The sequence below is a fragment of the Amphiprion ocellaris genome, chromosome 8 (genome assembly GCF_022539595.1).
Source record: "Amphiprion ocellaris isolate individual 3 ecotype Okinawa chromosome 8, ASM2253959v1, whole genome shotgun sequence".
NCBI classification, from domain to species: domain Eukaryota; kingdom Metazoa; phylum Chordata; class Actinopteri; family Pomacentridae; genus Amphiprion; species Amphiprion ocellaris.
In genome coordinates, this window is record NC_072773.1 from 18,913,934 (window position 1) to 18,929,951 (window position 16,018).

General features: G+C 38.6%; 3 protein-coding genes across 4 annotated transcripts in view; 1 reads left to right on the forward strand and 2 right to left on the reverse strand.

Moving 5' to 3' along the window:
• The window catches only part of LOC111566228 (uncharacterized), a 45,191-nt gene extending 44,731 nt beyond the window's left edge, over positions 1 to 460 (reverse strand). Inside the window, exon 1 of the mRNA XM_023266721.3 lies at positions 225 to 460. Coding sequence (XP_023122489.1) covers positions 225 to 299 — 75 coding nt within the window. The 5' untranslated portion in view covers positions 300 to 460. The remainder of the gene's footprint in view (positions 1 to 224) is intronic.
• Positions 461 to 4,672: 4,212 nt separating this feature from the next.
• cd40 (CD40 molecule, TNF receptor superfamily member 5) lies at positions 4,673 to 13,216 on the forward strand. Of its 2 annotated transcripts, none has more exons than XM_023266713.3 (9): positions 4,673 to 4,827; positions 5,360 to 5,441; positions 6,374 to 6,496; positions 7,394 to 7,540; positions 7,654 to 7,747; positions 9,692 to 9,750; positions 10,221 to 10,313; positions 10,429 to 10,451; positions 11,731 to 13,216. In XM_023266713.3, exons 1-9 carry the CDS (start codon positions 4,789 to 4,791, stop codon positions 11,941 to 11,943), a joined length of 873 nt encoding a protein of 290 aa, XP_023122481.1. In that variant the 5' UTR covers positions 4,673 to 4,788; the 3' UTR covers positions 11,944 to 13,216. The 2 variants fall into 2 exon arrangements, with proteins under 2 accessions (XP_023122481.1, XP_023122482.1); XM_023266714.3 differs by having other exon boundaries at positions 10,224 to 10,313.
• A 1,322-nt stretch (positions 13,217 to 14,538) lies between these two features.
• On the reverse strand, positions 14,539 to 16,018 carry irx7 (iroquois homeobox 7). The gene is made up of 2 exons (XM_023266711.3): positions 15,763 to 16,018; positions 14,539 to 15,545 (listed from the first exon to the last, which is right to left on the reverse strand). The coding sequence occupies exons 1-2, from the start codon at positions 15,982 to 15,984 to the stop codon at positions 14,790 to 14,792; spliced, it is 978 nt and encodes a 325-aa protein (XP_023122479.2). The 5' UTR covers positions 15,985 to 16,018; the 3' UTR covers positions 14,539 to 14,789.

Genomic DNA, 16,018 nt, shown 5'->3' on the forward strand with positions numbered 1-16,018 from the left:
AACTGCTTCTCCTCTCACTTCACAGACCTGACGGTAATGAAAGCGAGAGGGCTGATTTCTTTGGAACAAACACTACAGTGAAGCCGTTGTTATTTAGTGACTCGTGCAAAAGCATTGATTTTACACTCTCATAAACATGGTAAATTAGAGCTTGGCAATTGCTGTTCAAAGAAATTACTGCTTAATGTTTTCCTTTTTGTCTAACTTATTAGCTGAAATCTTACCTGTGGCAAGTCTCCAGTGTTTCTATCCATCCTGGATTGATTATCTTTCCTTTTTGACCCTAAACTTGGTATCATAACTCCTTATCCATGCGGTTGTTCAGTCAATGAAAGTGTTCCTCTTTAATAGCAAATATATAAACAGGGCGCTCTGCCTTGCAATACCTAAACAGCTTAACTGACTAGAAAAAAGGAGAGCTGCAATGATTTCAATCACTCCTTCGACCACCGCCTTTCAGCTCAGGTTACACTTCTTCCAGGTAAGGCAGCCAGTGAGTGTTCAGCCACACCCACAGCTGCAGAGAGGCACATTTTCAGTCAGGTTAGGCGACATGTCTACACTTGCAGGACAATGTGTTTCTCAGGTTTATTTCAAACCAGGAGAGAGCGCTATAGAATCTACATACAACAAATCACACAACACAGTAGAGTTATGCAGTTAATCTCTTTAAATAGCAAATCTATCCGTAATAGCTTTGCTGAAACTCCTCATGTATCCCTATTCAGAATGTGATGTCTATTTGTTTGTGAAAGACGGTATCATGTGCAGTTTTTAAGGAGGATACACTCATTGACTGAACACCTTAAAACTCCTCTCTGCAAAGTTCCATCATTAGAAGTTCTTTCCATTAAATTAATTCCTCTCCTGCCTTATAATTGTCTTGATGTAACTCCACACTGTTGTGTTCTCCTGAATGTGCAGATGTGCCTGTCTCACCACTCACACCACCTTACTTGCTGCAGCTCGAGCACACCAGCTCACCTCCTACTCTGCTCAAACTCTGTAAAACTACTCTACGCTACCTAATGCCAAGTTGAAATATGAGAGTAATTCAAAGACATGTGATCAAACCAGACACCAGTTGTGAATAAGAAAAAGGATACAGAAAGTCCCACACTACAAACTGACAGGATTGGTTCGTGAGGTGTTTTTTTTTTTTGTTGTTTTGTTTTTTTCATTTTTACAAATGAAACCCCAGAAGTCAGAATCTGTGGTTTTAAGAATGCCACCGTTACACCGTAGTTTCAAGGTTGAAATGTTGAAATGCTCAGCCACAGCTGGACTGCTTATTTTGCTCATGATGTGTGATTTCAGTGGTGGAGATTTTTAAAAAACCAACAAATGAACCATATTGACAGCATAACAGACGTGAGGTTCCACACATTATCATGCATTCATATCTATTTAAGTTGATTATTTTGTCATTAAGAAACCATATAATGCTAAAAAAATTTGGCCAGAGATAATATAACAATTTGCGTTTTAAATATAGGATAAGTTTTCATCATTTAAGGGTTTTTTGCTTTGATTTGTTTTATTTGCTTTCCAGCCCCTTTGAAATAATCTAATAAAACTTAATGCTAACGTGAAGAATAGAGTTTTTTTGCAGACCCTCATGAAGAGTGAGAAATTAAGTTAACACTGTTGCAATTTTAAGAATGTTGATGTTCAGTTTGTTCTATTGAACAGTTTGCATTGAATGGGAATCATTTTTCCGCTAACTGAATGCCAGCTGAGATGCAGCTGCTGATTGTTACTGACAGCAGGAGGCTTCATGTGGTTCAGTTAACATTACCATTATTTAACACAGAACAACCTATTTAATTTGCTAAATTGAAGTATTATCACATTAAACACAGTTAACAGTGTCGTTTGACACTTTAATTAATGAAAGGCAATCCAGCAGAATTTCTCTGTAAAACTGTTCAGTGAAATACTTTATCTGAGTTCTAATCTCAGGGAAAAATTAATGTGTAAATGAATAAAATTTAGCAGCAGCCCTCAGGGCTGAAAGATGAAGCATCAAAAACTACAATTCCTTGAATGGCCAATTGAGGCTGGCCACCAAAAATGATTTCATCCTCACAGAGCTCCATGTAAAAATGACCAACTTTACAGCAGTAATGAACATGTTCATGGTCTGGTATTAAAATGGTTTTGGTCTCTATAGCTAATTTACCCATTCATGACAATTGTTCAGAGGGTTCATTTTTATTTAACTCTGTAATTTAAATTGTATTAAGGCTTGAAGTTATGCTGAATTAAAGGTGTGGCTGCTTTAAGTGAGGAGGAGTCAGGCTCTACTGAAGTGGCAACTGCTGGAGCCACCATGCCAAGCTTCAAAAGTGCTGTTCAGGAAACTTGGTGGCATCAGAGAGGCTTTGTCCATTTTCATATCCAGTCAGTGATTAAAACATATTTTACAAAACATTTTTAATACTGATAAGATGAGAAAAGAGAAAAACATTCTCTGTAGGAATACACTGTGCTTTTAAAAAAAAAATTACTCAGGATAAGTGCCAAATAAATAAATAAAAAATCTAGAGCTAAATTTTAGACATTTTAACATTACTTACTATCTGTTACCATTGGATGTATATAAAAGATAGAAGAAGTTGTGAACTGTCATTTTAAAAACGTCAGTTTTTTTGTTTTTACCTGGTCACCGTCTTGTTTTTGGAGCCAGAAGTGGCCATATTTGGAAGAGAGGGTGGATCTGGAGAGGAGTGAGGAGCGAGATTTGTCTTTTTTCTGTTTCATTTTAAAATTATTTTCAGATTGAATGCCAGAACACTGATCAGAAAGAGGGGAATTTATTAAATATATCATGATATGTGGTTAAAAAAAAATAATTAAATTGTGAATTAGCCTTTAAGATTTTTGAATGGGAGTCTATGAGAGCCAGAGCTCTTCAGCATTGACTTCACTGTTCAGAGCCTGTTGCTAATTCCATACTTTTTATACAGTTGGTGCCTCTTACTCACTTCACCATCATCAATCGTCCAATAAGGTAGTGCTAGAACAGTAAACATATTGGGGCAGGGCAAGCTGAAAAACATCTAAGCCACACAAATGTTAGTACAAAAGAAAGAAAGAAAGAAAACCCTAAACTTAGAGGTAAAAAAAATTAAAGCCACCAGCTCCAAAACTCATCTGTTGTATAAATCTCCTGTGGCAACGAGGTTCTATGAGAGTAGAATGTTAAGTTCAAATCTGTATTTAAATCATCTAAATAAATGATTTTTCAAAACCTATTAAGGAAAAAAAATGGTTTCTCTCCTTTTTTTTATATTCCTTAAACCTTAACAGAAAAATCACCATTTTTTTTTTTGTTGTTGTTGTGTTTTTTTTACATGGTAAGTGAAGAGAACACTTAAAAGGAATCTGTTGGAATTTCCAGAAGAAAATCTTTGTTTTGCTTTGGGACTGCTGCCAGTACTTGTACTGTAACTGCAGGAATACGTGTGCAACAGGATGTTCCCAGTGACTCGTTTGAAGTATATGCTAAATAAATAGCAGTAGAGCTCCCTCTAAGTTTGCTCAGTGGTCAGTACATTTAAAGAGGAAGTTTGTGTCTGTGGGGATTCTTCAACAGCTGCCACATGGGAAAACCCCTTCATGAAAACTTATTGGGGAATCCCTCAACAGTGTGGCTGGTTTTAGACGTTTCTACTGTAGAATAGGTGTGGTCGAGAACAGTGACAGGAACACACTCATGAGATACATTTGAGAAAACATTTATTGACTTGATATGAACTCCACAAGGGCTGTAAGTCCATAAAGAGCTATTGTAATAATCCCAATAAAAGATTATCCTTTTATAACGCAGCATGGTTACTAATCCTGGCATGTAACTAAGTACATGTACTAAAGAACTGTACTTAAAGTCGCCGTTTGTTTTGGTCATTGGTGATTCTCTTGGATGTATGAGCTTCACTTGATGATGTCAATTCCAGCGTATTGTGTGATTCACTGTGTTCTTCTTCCTCTATACCAGCTAGAAAGGTTATGCTAACAGGGTTGCACGCATGTTGTAGGACACACTTTCTATTCATAATAATTATTATTTAAAATATTATGTTGATTAAAAAAAAAATCCCACAATTACAAGAGACATCAATGAAAAAAAATTTTAAAAAGAGAGTTAAATGTAATTTTAACTGTTTTATTTGAGATTCAGTTTGGTCATGGGGGGGTGGGACAAGAGAAAAATGACAGTTTGGGGGGAACTCCAGTCTTATTTGGTATTTTAAAAAATATTTTCAAAGATTTGGTCTCAGGACAAGTAACTGTACACACAAATTGCATGTTTTAGTATTTTGTACATTGATTATTTGAAATTTGATGGGTGGGGTGTGAAATGTCCTCCAATTCTGGAATGACCCACATATCCAAATTCATCATGACTGGTGTGTTGCCTCTTTGAGACCTTTGTTATCTTTTTCTTTTTTTTAAGCCCTTTTGTACTTTTTTAAATTGTTGTCCTGCTTCTCTCTTGCCCTATCTGTATACAGCTGCTGTGACATGTAAATTTCCTCTGTGAGGGATCAGTGACGTTGCTCTCATCTTAAATGACATTTGAGGTGAATGTAGTTTACAGTAAGGGAAGAAGGCTGGGATGAAGGCAGAGCCCAGAAGCTTTACCAGGAAACGGTCAGTGAGGGGGCTGCCCTGCGTGGCTCCTCCTCCTCCTCCTCCTCCTCCTGTAGTTTTAAGAGGCAGCTGAAGGCAGGACAACGGTGTGAAGAGGAAAGCAGCTGCTGCAGCACGACTCATTTTAGCAACATGTCTTTATATCTGCTGCTATTGATGGGGGCTTTTATGGTGAGTGACATGATTAATATATTTCACCTTGTATAAGTCGACCCTTTTTTTCTTTCTTTAAAAAAAAAAAAAAAATCGACTTCGACCAGTGATACCTGGAAGTAGCTCTTCTTGCGCGTTTTTAATCCTGATCAGTTCATATGTTGCTGTAATTCAGATTACTTAGCTGTTTTTAACTCTGATGTGCTTTTCAATCGCTTATTTTTATGCCAAATTGCGCATTGCGCAAAGGCTACGCCCGACTGAAAAGTTACTTTCACTTTCGATTTGGGGTGATTTTGTGTGAATGTGCAAAAAATAAGAATAATAATAATGTCATTAACAGCATGGAGATAAAAAGAGAAAGAAACAAAAGGCAGAAAGACAGAAATGCAGCTGGCTGCGTGTGTAGCTCAGAGTAAACAGTTTGGTGAATGTTTGGGACTTTCCACAAGACACCTCACAGCCTGGGCTGAGGAAGTGAACCAACTGTCAGAGAAACCAGTGAGGACAGAAGGTCCAAACAACTGTAATCCGTGTGTTTACTGTGCAGGTGTTGACCACAGCTCAGCCCCCCTGTGACCCCCAGACCCAGTATGAGCAGGATGGTCAGTGCTGCAACATGTGTGGTAAAGGCAAGTAAACACGATGAATGAGACAATAGCTATGTAACTCAATTGAATTGTTGTCACACAAACACTCTGGATGGATAGATAGATAGATAGATAGATAGATAGATAGATAATTTATGAGACATTTTCATGCTATGACATGTTTCTTTGCCACCAAACGTATCTATCTATCTATCTATCTATCTATCTGTTACATTGAATATTTAAAAGATTCATTTTGCAATGTACAACAAATTACAAGATGACAGTCTCTCTCAAGCTGCTTCAACAATGACTTTTGCTTTCTCTTTCTTTCCCTCTTTTCCTTGATTTTTTTTCCCTTTCAGTTTCTCATCCTAACATTTCCACCATTTCACAGTCTTGAGTTGTAGACAATGATAGGCTCTGGCTATTTTTCGGCATTAAATGCAAAGATCAGCATCACAAATATCGGCATTAGCTCAAATTGAACATTTATTGGCAGATAACACTTAAAAGTTTACAGTTTAGTTGGAAAATGTTACATGTTTCGTGTTTTGATCAAAGCACTTATTTTGCCTGTATTGAATGTGTACATTTGAAAAGCTTCCATAGATTTCATATTAGAAGAACCTTTTAAAAATAGTTGGCAGATTATGTGATTATGAAAATGTTTTTAGTTACAGCCCTACAAGCAGCAGATGTTAGTTTAGTCAGTGAGTTTTTTTATCCATGATACAAAGCAGATATAAAGGTTTATTGAATGAATTTTTAGAGGTGCTGGTGGGTGTGGTTTGTTATCTTCAGGAAGAAGCATGATGGTTGTTTCCTGTGTATGCTAAGCTAGCCTAACTTTGTATTTGCAATTATGCTATTTCCCATGAATGTCAAACTATGCTTTAAACTTACCGGTCCACAAAGATGAATGAAATGTTGCAATACACTGCTTTTTGACTGTGAACCAACTTGTTTTGCAGGAACTTCCATGACGACTTTCGGCACTTGCGAGTTTCCTCAGTGCACAGAATGTTTGGACAAGGAATATCAAGAAGGATACACAAAGGAACGCTTGTGTAAACGGCAGCCGTACTGCGATCCAAGTAAGACCTTCAAACAAATGAGACAAAACTGTTCCTTTATACAGATACCACTTTCAAGCTGCCCATCTGGGTCAGTTCATGTCACTTCAGACTTGAGAACTGAGGAAATATGTTGCTGCATTGTCTTGGATTTTGTTCAGTTTTCTTAAGTGTTCATTGGGGCCAACAAATTCTGGAAAAAAATTAGGTTGAATTTTGACAATTTTTCTGACCCAGAAATGTCCTGGGGATTTTTATGCTCAAAGTACCTGGGAAGCCATTTTAAGGGTTGAATTTCTTTAGAAATACAAGCAGATCTAAATGATTGAATGTTTGGTACTTGAAAATGGAAAGACAGCACAAATTTTAAAACAAGGGGATTACTGGGGCCCCTTTGACTTTAAATATGTAGGTATGGATATATCCATATTTCCTTCTGAAAACAGTCTTAGGTGACATTTCATCAACTTTTGAGGTCTCTAGCATCAGTAGAATTTGAAGTGCAGCACATTTGACAAGCCAAGATTCCAGTTTGTTGCTGTTTTGACATTCCAAAATGGTGACATGGACACATTTGTAGTATCACAAAAATTGGTGTGCATAGCACTCTATACATTGTCATTATCTAAACTGCTTACGTGTGGTTTTCATATTGAAATTTAACCACATATGAAGCTTATTTTGCCTTCCTGAATGTTTCCATACATAAACTTGAAATGAACACTGGACAGAGAACCTGATGACAATTCAACACACATCACAATAGATCTCATGTCTATTGAAACACATCACGGCAAGTTCTCAGAATTCTGCCAAAATACGTTTAATGAGTAAACAGAACAAAATTAGAGACAGCGGAACAACGACGCCATCTGGAATGACAACCCATCTGACACCTGGAACCCATTCTTCTTTCAGATTTAAACTTTGAGGTCACAATCCATCACAGCAAGATAGCAAAAACCGTCTGCAAGTGTAAAGAAGGATTCCACTGCGCCAGTGCAGATTGTAAAGGCTGCTTGCGGCACAAAAAATGCGGACCTGGACAAGGGGCTTATCCCAAAGGTACACCACATCGTTTTAATCCAGCATTACATTTTTTACATTGAATATAAAGAATGATTGTTTGTTTTCACCATGTGTTCATGTCTTTTTTGACAATCACGTTTGGCTTTCAGGTGACCACACTCATGACACACAGTGTAAGGAATGTCCAGAGGGTACATTTTCCAATGAGACCTCGTGGTCCAGTTCCTGCAAGACATGGACACCGTAAGTTGAGGAACTCACAGTACATTTACATTTAAACATGAAATAGCAGCAATTCACACATAACAAATTTGCAGTTTGTGTTGAATATGGTTGGGTGCATAAGTTGCTGTTAAACTAGTTGTATTTTTCCTTTAGAGGTGTGATCAAATGTTCAATATCACTCGGATGACTGTCTGTTGAATGTGAAGCTACAGTCAACCAAGAAATAGTCACTCACTGGACCCTAATAAAGCCACAATGTGTCATTATGACATTTCAGTTTTGATACAGCTTACAGAAAGAGTCATACATCTTATTATATTCATATGTGCATTTAAGTGCTCTTCAGGTGGTCCTGTTTCTTGAGTTCATAAACCATTTTCTGACTGTGGTGCATTCATGGGTTCTTCACTCAGAATGTGGAAACAACACGGGCGCTACAAGAAAGATGTGTTGTATTTTATTGTTCAGAGATCAATTTGTGTGAGAATGAAGACAAAAGAAAACTATGTGGACAGAAACTGATGGTGACAACCTAACACCCTATTACAAATTGAACTTTAGTAGGAATAATGTTGCTCTGTAGATAAATTTACACCATTAATCAAACGTTTTTATTGTCATACCAACTTTTTCTCTTGTCTGTCATGTTTCTGTGTATGTGACGTCAATCACTTGGCATCTTGTACCAGAACTTCCTCAGACTTTCTGAGTTGTAGCTCCCATTTGAGGAGGCAATCACATGAATGCTCCCAGTCTGGAACAAATTTTTCCGATCATTCTGTCACCACATGAATGCAGCATAAGTGGGCTTTAGAGATACAGTTTTTTTTCTGCCGGTGGAAGGAGGCAGGCTGCGTGTTACTGGCTTTTAGGTTAAGCTCATGTCTGATTTCGCCCACTGTAGCTGAAGAAAAACGCCAAGCCTTGTGACCCATTTAAACTTTGAATGAAGCTTTCATTGTAAAATATGCCAGAGATACAAGGTTCCCACGATGGCTGGGTTTGGGATGTTGTCAGGCCAACTTCCCATTAATTTCAATAGGGATTTTTAACTTGTTTTGAATGAATTTCATAAAACCCCATGATGAATTCCTATCAAAAGTCATAGCATACCATTCCTGATTGAGATGCATGTTTTGATATATAATTGTATAGATTTTGTCAAAGCTGTGAGACAGCTTATGTACTGAAAATCATGTTGGAAGAATGTATAAGAATAAGCTCAAGGAATTGTGAAAGAAGTGTGCTTGATGCTTATGCATTGGCATACTTAATAGTTACAACTGAATCAACAGTTCAAAATAGAACCCCAAACCCCAGAAAACAGTTGTTTGAAGAACTTTGCTGAGGAGTTCCTCAAATAACCATTTTGAATCCAAAAGGTTCCCCCACAGTGGCAATGGTGAGGAACTCCAAGAGGTTCCTCGAGGTTCGTGCCTTTACTTTAATGCCATTTCTGATTAAATTCACAACACAATTTGGCAGTTAACTTTTTCAAGTCTTCAAGCCATCAACAGATTTTAATCTAGAGTCTATATACAAGCTAGTGATGAATTAGAGGATAAAACTTGTACAGTTGATGTGAGAAACAAAGCGAATGTCGTCAAAGAATGGCCTTCACAGTCAACATGATCTCCATCTTAGAAACACCAAATAAGAGAATAACTATTAGAAAAATGGCTTTTAACCATTGTAAAAATCTACATGCCAAGACGTATAGAAGCTGCTGTCGTGGCTCGTAGTGGCCCAAAACCTTCTACCTCATGTTGGTTTCCTTTAATTCGTCATAGCTTCATACAAACCCAAATGATGTTTTCCATTTTTACTAATTTACTGTTAATGTTGGCCAGGTGTTGTCTTTTATTTTTGGACCTTTCAGGATGCATAATCATCTGAAACTGAAACTTTGAATCACAAGAGAAACCTGGAATTTTTCTTTTAATGCTGTGGAATTCTTTGCAGATGTGAGGAGCAATTCTACACTGAAGAGGAAGGAACGCCGACATCTGACAGAAAATGTGGTAAGTTCAGCGCAGAATAAGAGGTTTCACACGTTTATCTCTCATGGCATCTGCATCTGTGGTTTAAACGTGGCAAGTTGTTCAAATCGAAACTGTCCAGGCGATGAGAGTGTGTGACTCATAAATGTAAGTTGGTCTGCGGTTGTGAGCGTGGGATTAGCAGCTTTCACTTACACACTGTTTACATTTGTTTGTAGACTCCACAAAGTTATAAAAGCTGAGTTGTTTTTTTAAGAATTAAAAACGTAATAATGAACTCACACCTTCAGTTAAAGTTTTTTTTAGTAATGCGCATTAAACAAATAAAGTGTATTATCATTAGTATTATTTTTATTAATAAACAAATTTCTAGTTCAATGTTTTTCTCAATAAAATAATCATCGTGTATTACTGGGGATGATAAAGTGTGAACCTGTGTTGGACACTACTGGAAGGATGTGACTGATTGCTTTTTTCCCCTCTTTGTTTAGCAGCACCATCACGGCAACATATCATACTAGCAATCGTTGTTATATTGGCCGTTTTTGTGGTTGCAGCTGTAATCATGATCTTCTTCTGCAAAGGTACGCTGTGCTCTAAATGCTCTAAACAAGTCCTCTAAATGTGTCAAATGAATTTCGCTGATTCACTAATGTACTCATGTTCTGTCTTTTCTTCCTCTTGTGTTTGGTATCGTAGGTCGCATGAGGGAAAAGGCAAAGGTAAGTCTGATTTTTTGTTTTGCTTTGTTGACTGCAACATTTATCTCTCAAGCACCATATTGTATTATATATGATATATATTTAAATAACCTAATAACGCCCTGGAAGTAGCACGTTATTGCACTTACTGATTCATTCGCACAAAAATAGACAATTTATAATAAATAATCGGGTTACTGCAGTTTACTCCACTGTTTATTGGATATATTTAGGAATAGTTTTATATCTGCAACCTAAAGATGATGCTGCAGCTTGCAGATAATTAGCTTAGCTTAGCATAAGGACAGGGGTAAACTGTTGAACAGTGATGGAAAGAAACTAAGTACATTTACTCAGGTACTGTACTAAAGCAGAGTTTTGATGCGATTCACTTCATTGTAGAGAGAAAATATTGTACATTCTACTCACTGCCACTGGCAGCTTTATTTACGATAAAGATTTTACACAATGGATAGTATAACAAGCTTTTAAAAAGAGTTCAAGTGTGTAGTCAGGCTCACATTTCTCTCTGAGTTGTTAACTTCACCAAATACTTCTCACGTGGTCTCATTTCAGACAAAGTTAAAACGATCCAAGATTGCACCAAAAATCCAAGGTTAGAGAAAAACTGAAAACAGATTTGGGCATCAGAACTTTAATTTCTTCTTTCCTCTCCCATTAAGCGTATGGTTTATCTTCTGTCTCCATATATAAAACTGGATAGAAAGTAGTTTAAACATGCAGCAGCTACAACAGTGACCTGCTGTGGACACACTGATGCTTCTCTGTTATTAACCTAATGATGTCTAATTTAATATATCAGTCAGAGGGATCAAAACAGAACTTTAACTGAATTTTGCTGCTTTACATTGTTGTATTGGTACTTTTACTTAAGTAAAAGATCTGAATACTTTGTCCATGCTGCAGCCCAGTGATAAAACATCCATCTACTAGCACCTGTAAAGCTTATAAAATAACTTGACAATTAACACGCGAAACCTTGTTTATTTAATACTCACAAAACCTGAACAGTGAGAGCACATTTTTGCTTCTGACAAGCCTGGCTAGCTGTCTCTGTACTAAACAAAGCTATGCAACACCTTCACTGTGGCTTCATGATTAGTGTACAGACTTGACAGTAGTGTTTAATCTTTTCATCTACCTCTCAGCAAGAAGGCAAATAAAAAGTATTTTCCCCAAAATGTCAAACTATTCCTTTGAATGACCTTTACATTATTATCTGCTGTTTAAGTGTTGTTTTCAAAACTTCTGCATTACTGTACTTTTGTTATTCTCACAGCCCTGCATTGAATTATGTCGGGGAAACGAACATCAGCCACTTCCAGACACTGGGATGAAGACACCAGAGGAAAACGACGCCGAGCAAAGTCTCCTGGAAATGAGCTCAGAGGGTCCTGTGACTGTCAGGGGAAATCCTGTGAGGGAAGAGGATGGAAAAAGTGAAATCGTCTCTAGACAGGAATCTCAACCAGATACATGCCCAAGTTTTTAATCTGAATGTAGAAATGGTTCTGAATGTAACCAGAGGAGTGAACTATGATGATTAACAGATTAGTTAGAAGCTATGTTGAGCTTGAAGTCAGAGTCACGAAGGTGGCGCTCTTTCTAGATCACCACGGTAACCTATACAAAGCAGGTTCTCTTCAGAGTTTGGGATTTAAATGTTGCTGGAAGAAGCACCTCACTTTGTCCAAGTCTTTTTCTGATGATTCTCTGTAATGCAGCTCCTCAGGTGAGAGAAAATGTTGTATCTGCAAACTGGTTGAGCTATATGAACAAAGCAGTGCAGTTACAGAGTGTAAACTGGTTGTGCTGCATTGCCATGGGAACCTGCATGTATTCAAGTGGTGATAATTGCAAAAACGTGTTTTAATGTTTTGTCCTGATTTGCTGCCAAGTCCGTTTTGCACTGCTGGCACTGCAGCTGATAGAGCACAGATTGAAAACATGGTTAGGTCATTGGTATTTATTACCAATAATATTTAATCATTAACATTGTTTCCACATATCATTCCTCATGGGACAGTGTCACACCTAAATGGACTTCTTCTATATCATGTTTAAATGAAGTTTAAAGTTTCAGACCTCAAATGTGCTGCTGTCGTGTTAGAAATAGCAGCTGCACTGAGACTCACTGACTAGTAAACTATATGTATATTGATTCACATGATTAACAGTTTTTGACAAGCATTCCTCTCGTGCATTGTTTGCCCTAACAAATTTTCATATTCCTCTTACTGTGATAACCTGTTTGTTTTTGCTGAAGTATTTGGTGCACGATTGGGCCACTTCATGTGGAAGAAGAGTCACCTGGTGCAAAAAACATCTCCTTTAATGTGAGTGCACACAGAGTCGGATGAAAAAGACCTGTTTGACAAACAAAGTAGAAACCACATTCAGGATACCCATTTTCTCTGACGGGTTTTCGGTTTTGTCGAGCCAGGTTACACAAAGAGGGTCTGGCTATATCAAACTTGCTTCATAGTAGACCTGCATTTTTTTGTATTGCTGTTTCCTTTGGCAATAATTCTCCAAAGCTATAAATGTATGTATTTTGTTTTCCTTGAGAAAAATTTAAATGTACAAATCATGTGCTGAAACACTGTTGTTGTAGTGTAACAATGTAAGAGGAATGTGTTAATAATAATGTTGTTTTTTGTTGTATTATAATGTAAGATGATGTCGATGATAGGTTTTGACACAAAGCTTCTGTATATATTTGCATGGCGTACTTGCATTAAATTTCTGTGCGTTCATTTTTAAAAGCTGGGTGAATTGTTTTTCCGACTCATTGTGCACCAAGGCCCAGACAAATCAAGATATTACCCATAATGCTCTTGGGGGCTGCAACAGGAAGAGTGTTGTTTAGTGAGTTGTCCAGCATGCTACACTTTTAGCCACGCTTTGTAGGTAGCTTTAACGTTAGCCGAATTAGCTTTCAGTAGTACCTCTTTGCATTGTACTCATTAGTGCACAGACGGTTATTAGTGAATTACTAAAAATTGAAGAAAACCTTAAAACATGGTGATTCTCAAACAAGTTTTGAATGAAGTGTATTTTCCCCCCGGTTCCTGAACGGGTTTATGGACGCTTATTCACGATGAACATTGGAGTTAATTACATCCTCTGGAAGTGTAAGTCGCACTGTATCCTAAATATGCGCAATGTATCTGTGTGTTCTGATATGAGAGTATTTAGAGAGCATTTTTGACGCAAATTCAACTTTTAAAGAACCTGAATTATCCACACATTGCGTCTGCGCAGACACCTGTAGCTGTCAGCTCAGTTTGCAAACTTCAGTGGAATAAACCTGTGCTGTAGTGACTGTTTATGTCCTCAGAGTGGCGCTGTAGACCGTTGAAACCCCAGATCAGTGCAGTGTTTATACAAACGTATGTTATTATAAGGAGAAAAGGCTTTTAAAACTTCAAAACAAAAGGAGACACCTTGTTTAAAAAATCAGTAATTCCAAACAAGTTTCATGACGTGATTTGAGATTATATTCATGTGCTTGCTGTGAGAAAAAGGGGCTCAGATGGGAGCTAATCTGCCCTGTGTGTGCTCCTGTTTGTAAGGATTTGCATGGAGAGATGTGATGCCAGAAGACAACTGCATTTCATCCCAGGAGCTTTCTCATTATCCATGGATTAATGGAGGTAGGCCCTTCGAATTTACATTGAAACCAGTGTGACTGATGGTGAAGATTCCTTCTATCAGCCCACAAACAATAGTAACACCTCCACAGATCTGTGACCTGCTGCTGTCTAATCTTAGAAATGCATGCTTATGGAGAGAACAGTTCAAAGAGACTAACTTTAAAAAAAAATCTAGTCTAAGTTTTGATGGCAAGGATTGCCTCTGTTAAGGAAAACCTCTTGGTTTGATGTGCAAAATAATCCCAATTTGCATAAATAATCCAGCCTTTTGTCTTAAATGCAGCTAATATTAAAGAAAATGGTTACCTTTGGTGTGTCTATTATCACAAGCTATTAGTGTGTCCTCACTTTAATGTTTCTCCATGTGAGCAAAATAATACAAACTGATTTCTAAAGTCACATCCAGAGAGTAAAACACATGAGAATTTAGAGAATTTCTAGAAGCCGGAGTTTATTTAAGCAAAATATTTCTTCATGATTAGACAAAGGAAACATAATTTACAGCTTGTTGGTGGAAAAATACATCTACATTTATTTACAGGAACACAACATGTTTAGTCTTTGGTCTTACAACAGATCCTCATTTCATTGCAAACTTCAGGAGCTCCCTGAGGTTTGAAAGTGTAAAGTGCAAAAAGATGTGGAGGAAAAAAAGTCTTTCACTTATGTCTAAATAGCAGCTTCAGACAATTTCATGCGCGGTATAACATGAAGGGACAAACAGCCCGTTTCTGGAAGCCCAGTCTGCCCACAGTCTGCCTGCAGGGGGGTAAATACTGTCCACGGGTTTCTTCACAGTCTCTGAGGTGGCGGTCTCTGCCAAAGACCAGATTTTGGGTTTTTGACTCGCGATGTTTTCTTTACTTTCCAAAGCTGAGGGCGTCTGTTCAGAGTCACTCTTTTCAACTTTCTTGACAAGTTCCAGCTCTTTGCCGTCGCTGCTCGGCTGCTGCTGCTGCATCTCCATCTCCAAACGCGCGTCCACTGGTGCCGAGTTGTCCAACGCGCTCTGCTCACCGCCGCCTGCGCCTTCACTTTGAGGCTCATCCAAATGACATTTCTGCAGAGGACTCTCCTCCTCGTCGCTCTCTCCCTCCTGCTCCTCATCCTCCTCGTCCGATTTCCCCTTCGACGCCCAGCTGACCCTGTTCTCCTTCTTCAAACGTCGCCTCGCGTTGGCGAACCAAGTGGAGACCTGCGTGAGGCTCATTTTGGTGATGATGGCGAGCATGATTTTCTCGCCCTTGGTTGGATACGGGTTCTTCAGGTGCTCGTTCAGCCAGGCCTTCAGCGCCCCGGTGCTCTCTCGGGTGGCCACTTTGGCGACCCTGCCGGGATCCTCGGCTGCTCCCGGGCGGTACGGAGGATAGAAAGGTGGTCCACGGGCCAGGAGAGCGTGGTGGAAGGGAGAGGCGGCCTTCAAATCGAAACCGTTGTTCTGGAAAATTAAAGGGAGGACCGTTAGAAAACAGCGAAGGAACGTGCGTAATTACGCAAGAAGTTGGAGAGACTTGACCTGTTGTGCAAAATTCAGTGAGTTTGTTGACTTGAGACAAACTTCAATACAACTCAGTAAAATCTCTATAATGATGCTCAGCCACTCAAGAACAGAGGTCCATGTAGTGACTAACTAATTTTGGAATATAACCACTCACCGTGTGTGCGATGTGCCTATGGTGTGGATACGGGATGAAGTTGTATCCCTGCAGTCCTGAGTATGTTATTGGAACCCCAGCTGCCATCGCTGCCAGATGCTGCGCCTGCTGCTGCTGCTGCACCCCCGGTGGGCATCCTAGCACCGGGATCTGATATCCAGCCGGCATGCTGATGTTCCTCTCCAAGAAGAAGTTTCCAAATCCAGTTTGCGATGCGGGCATCTTTCCTGCGTCCCAGCTGTAATCGAGCTCTGAG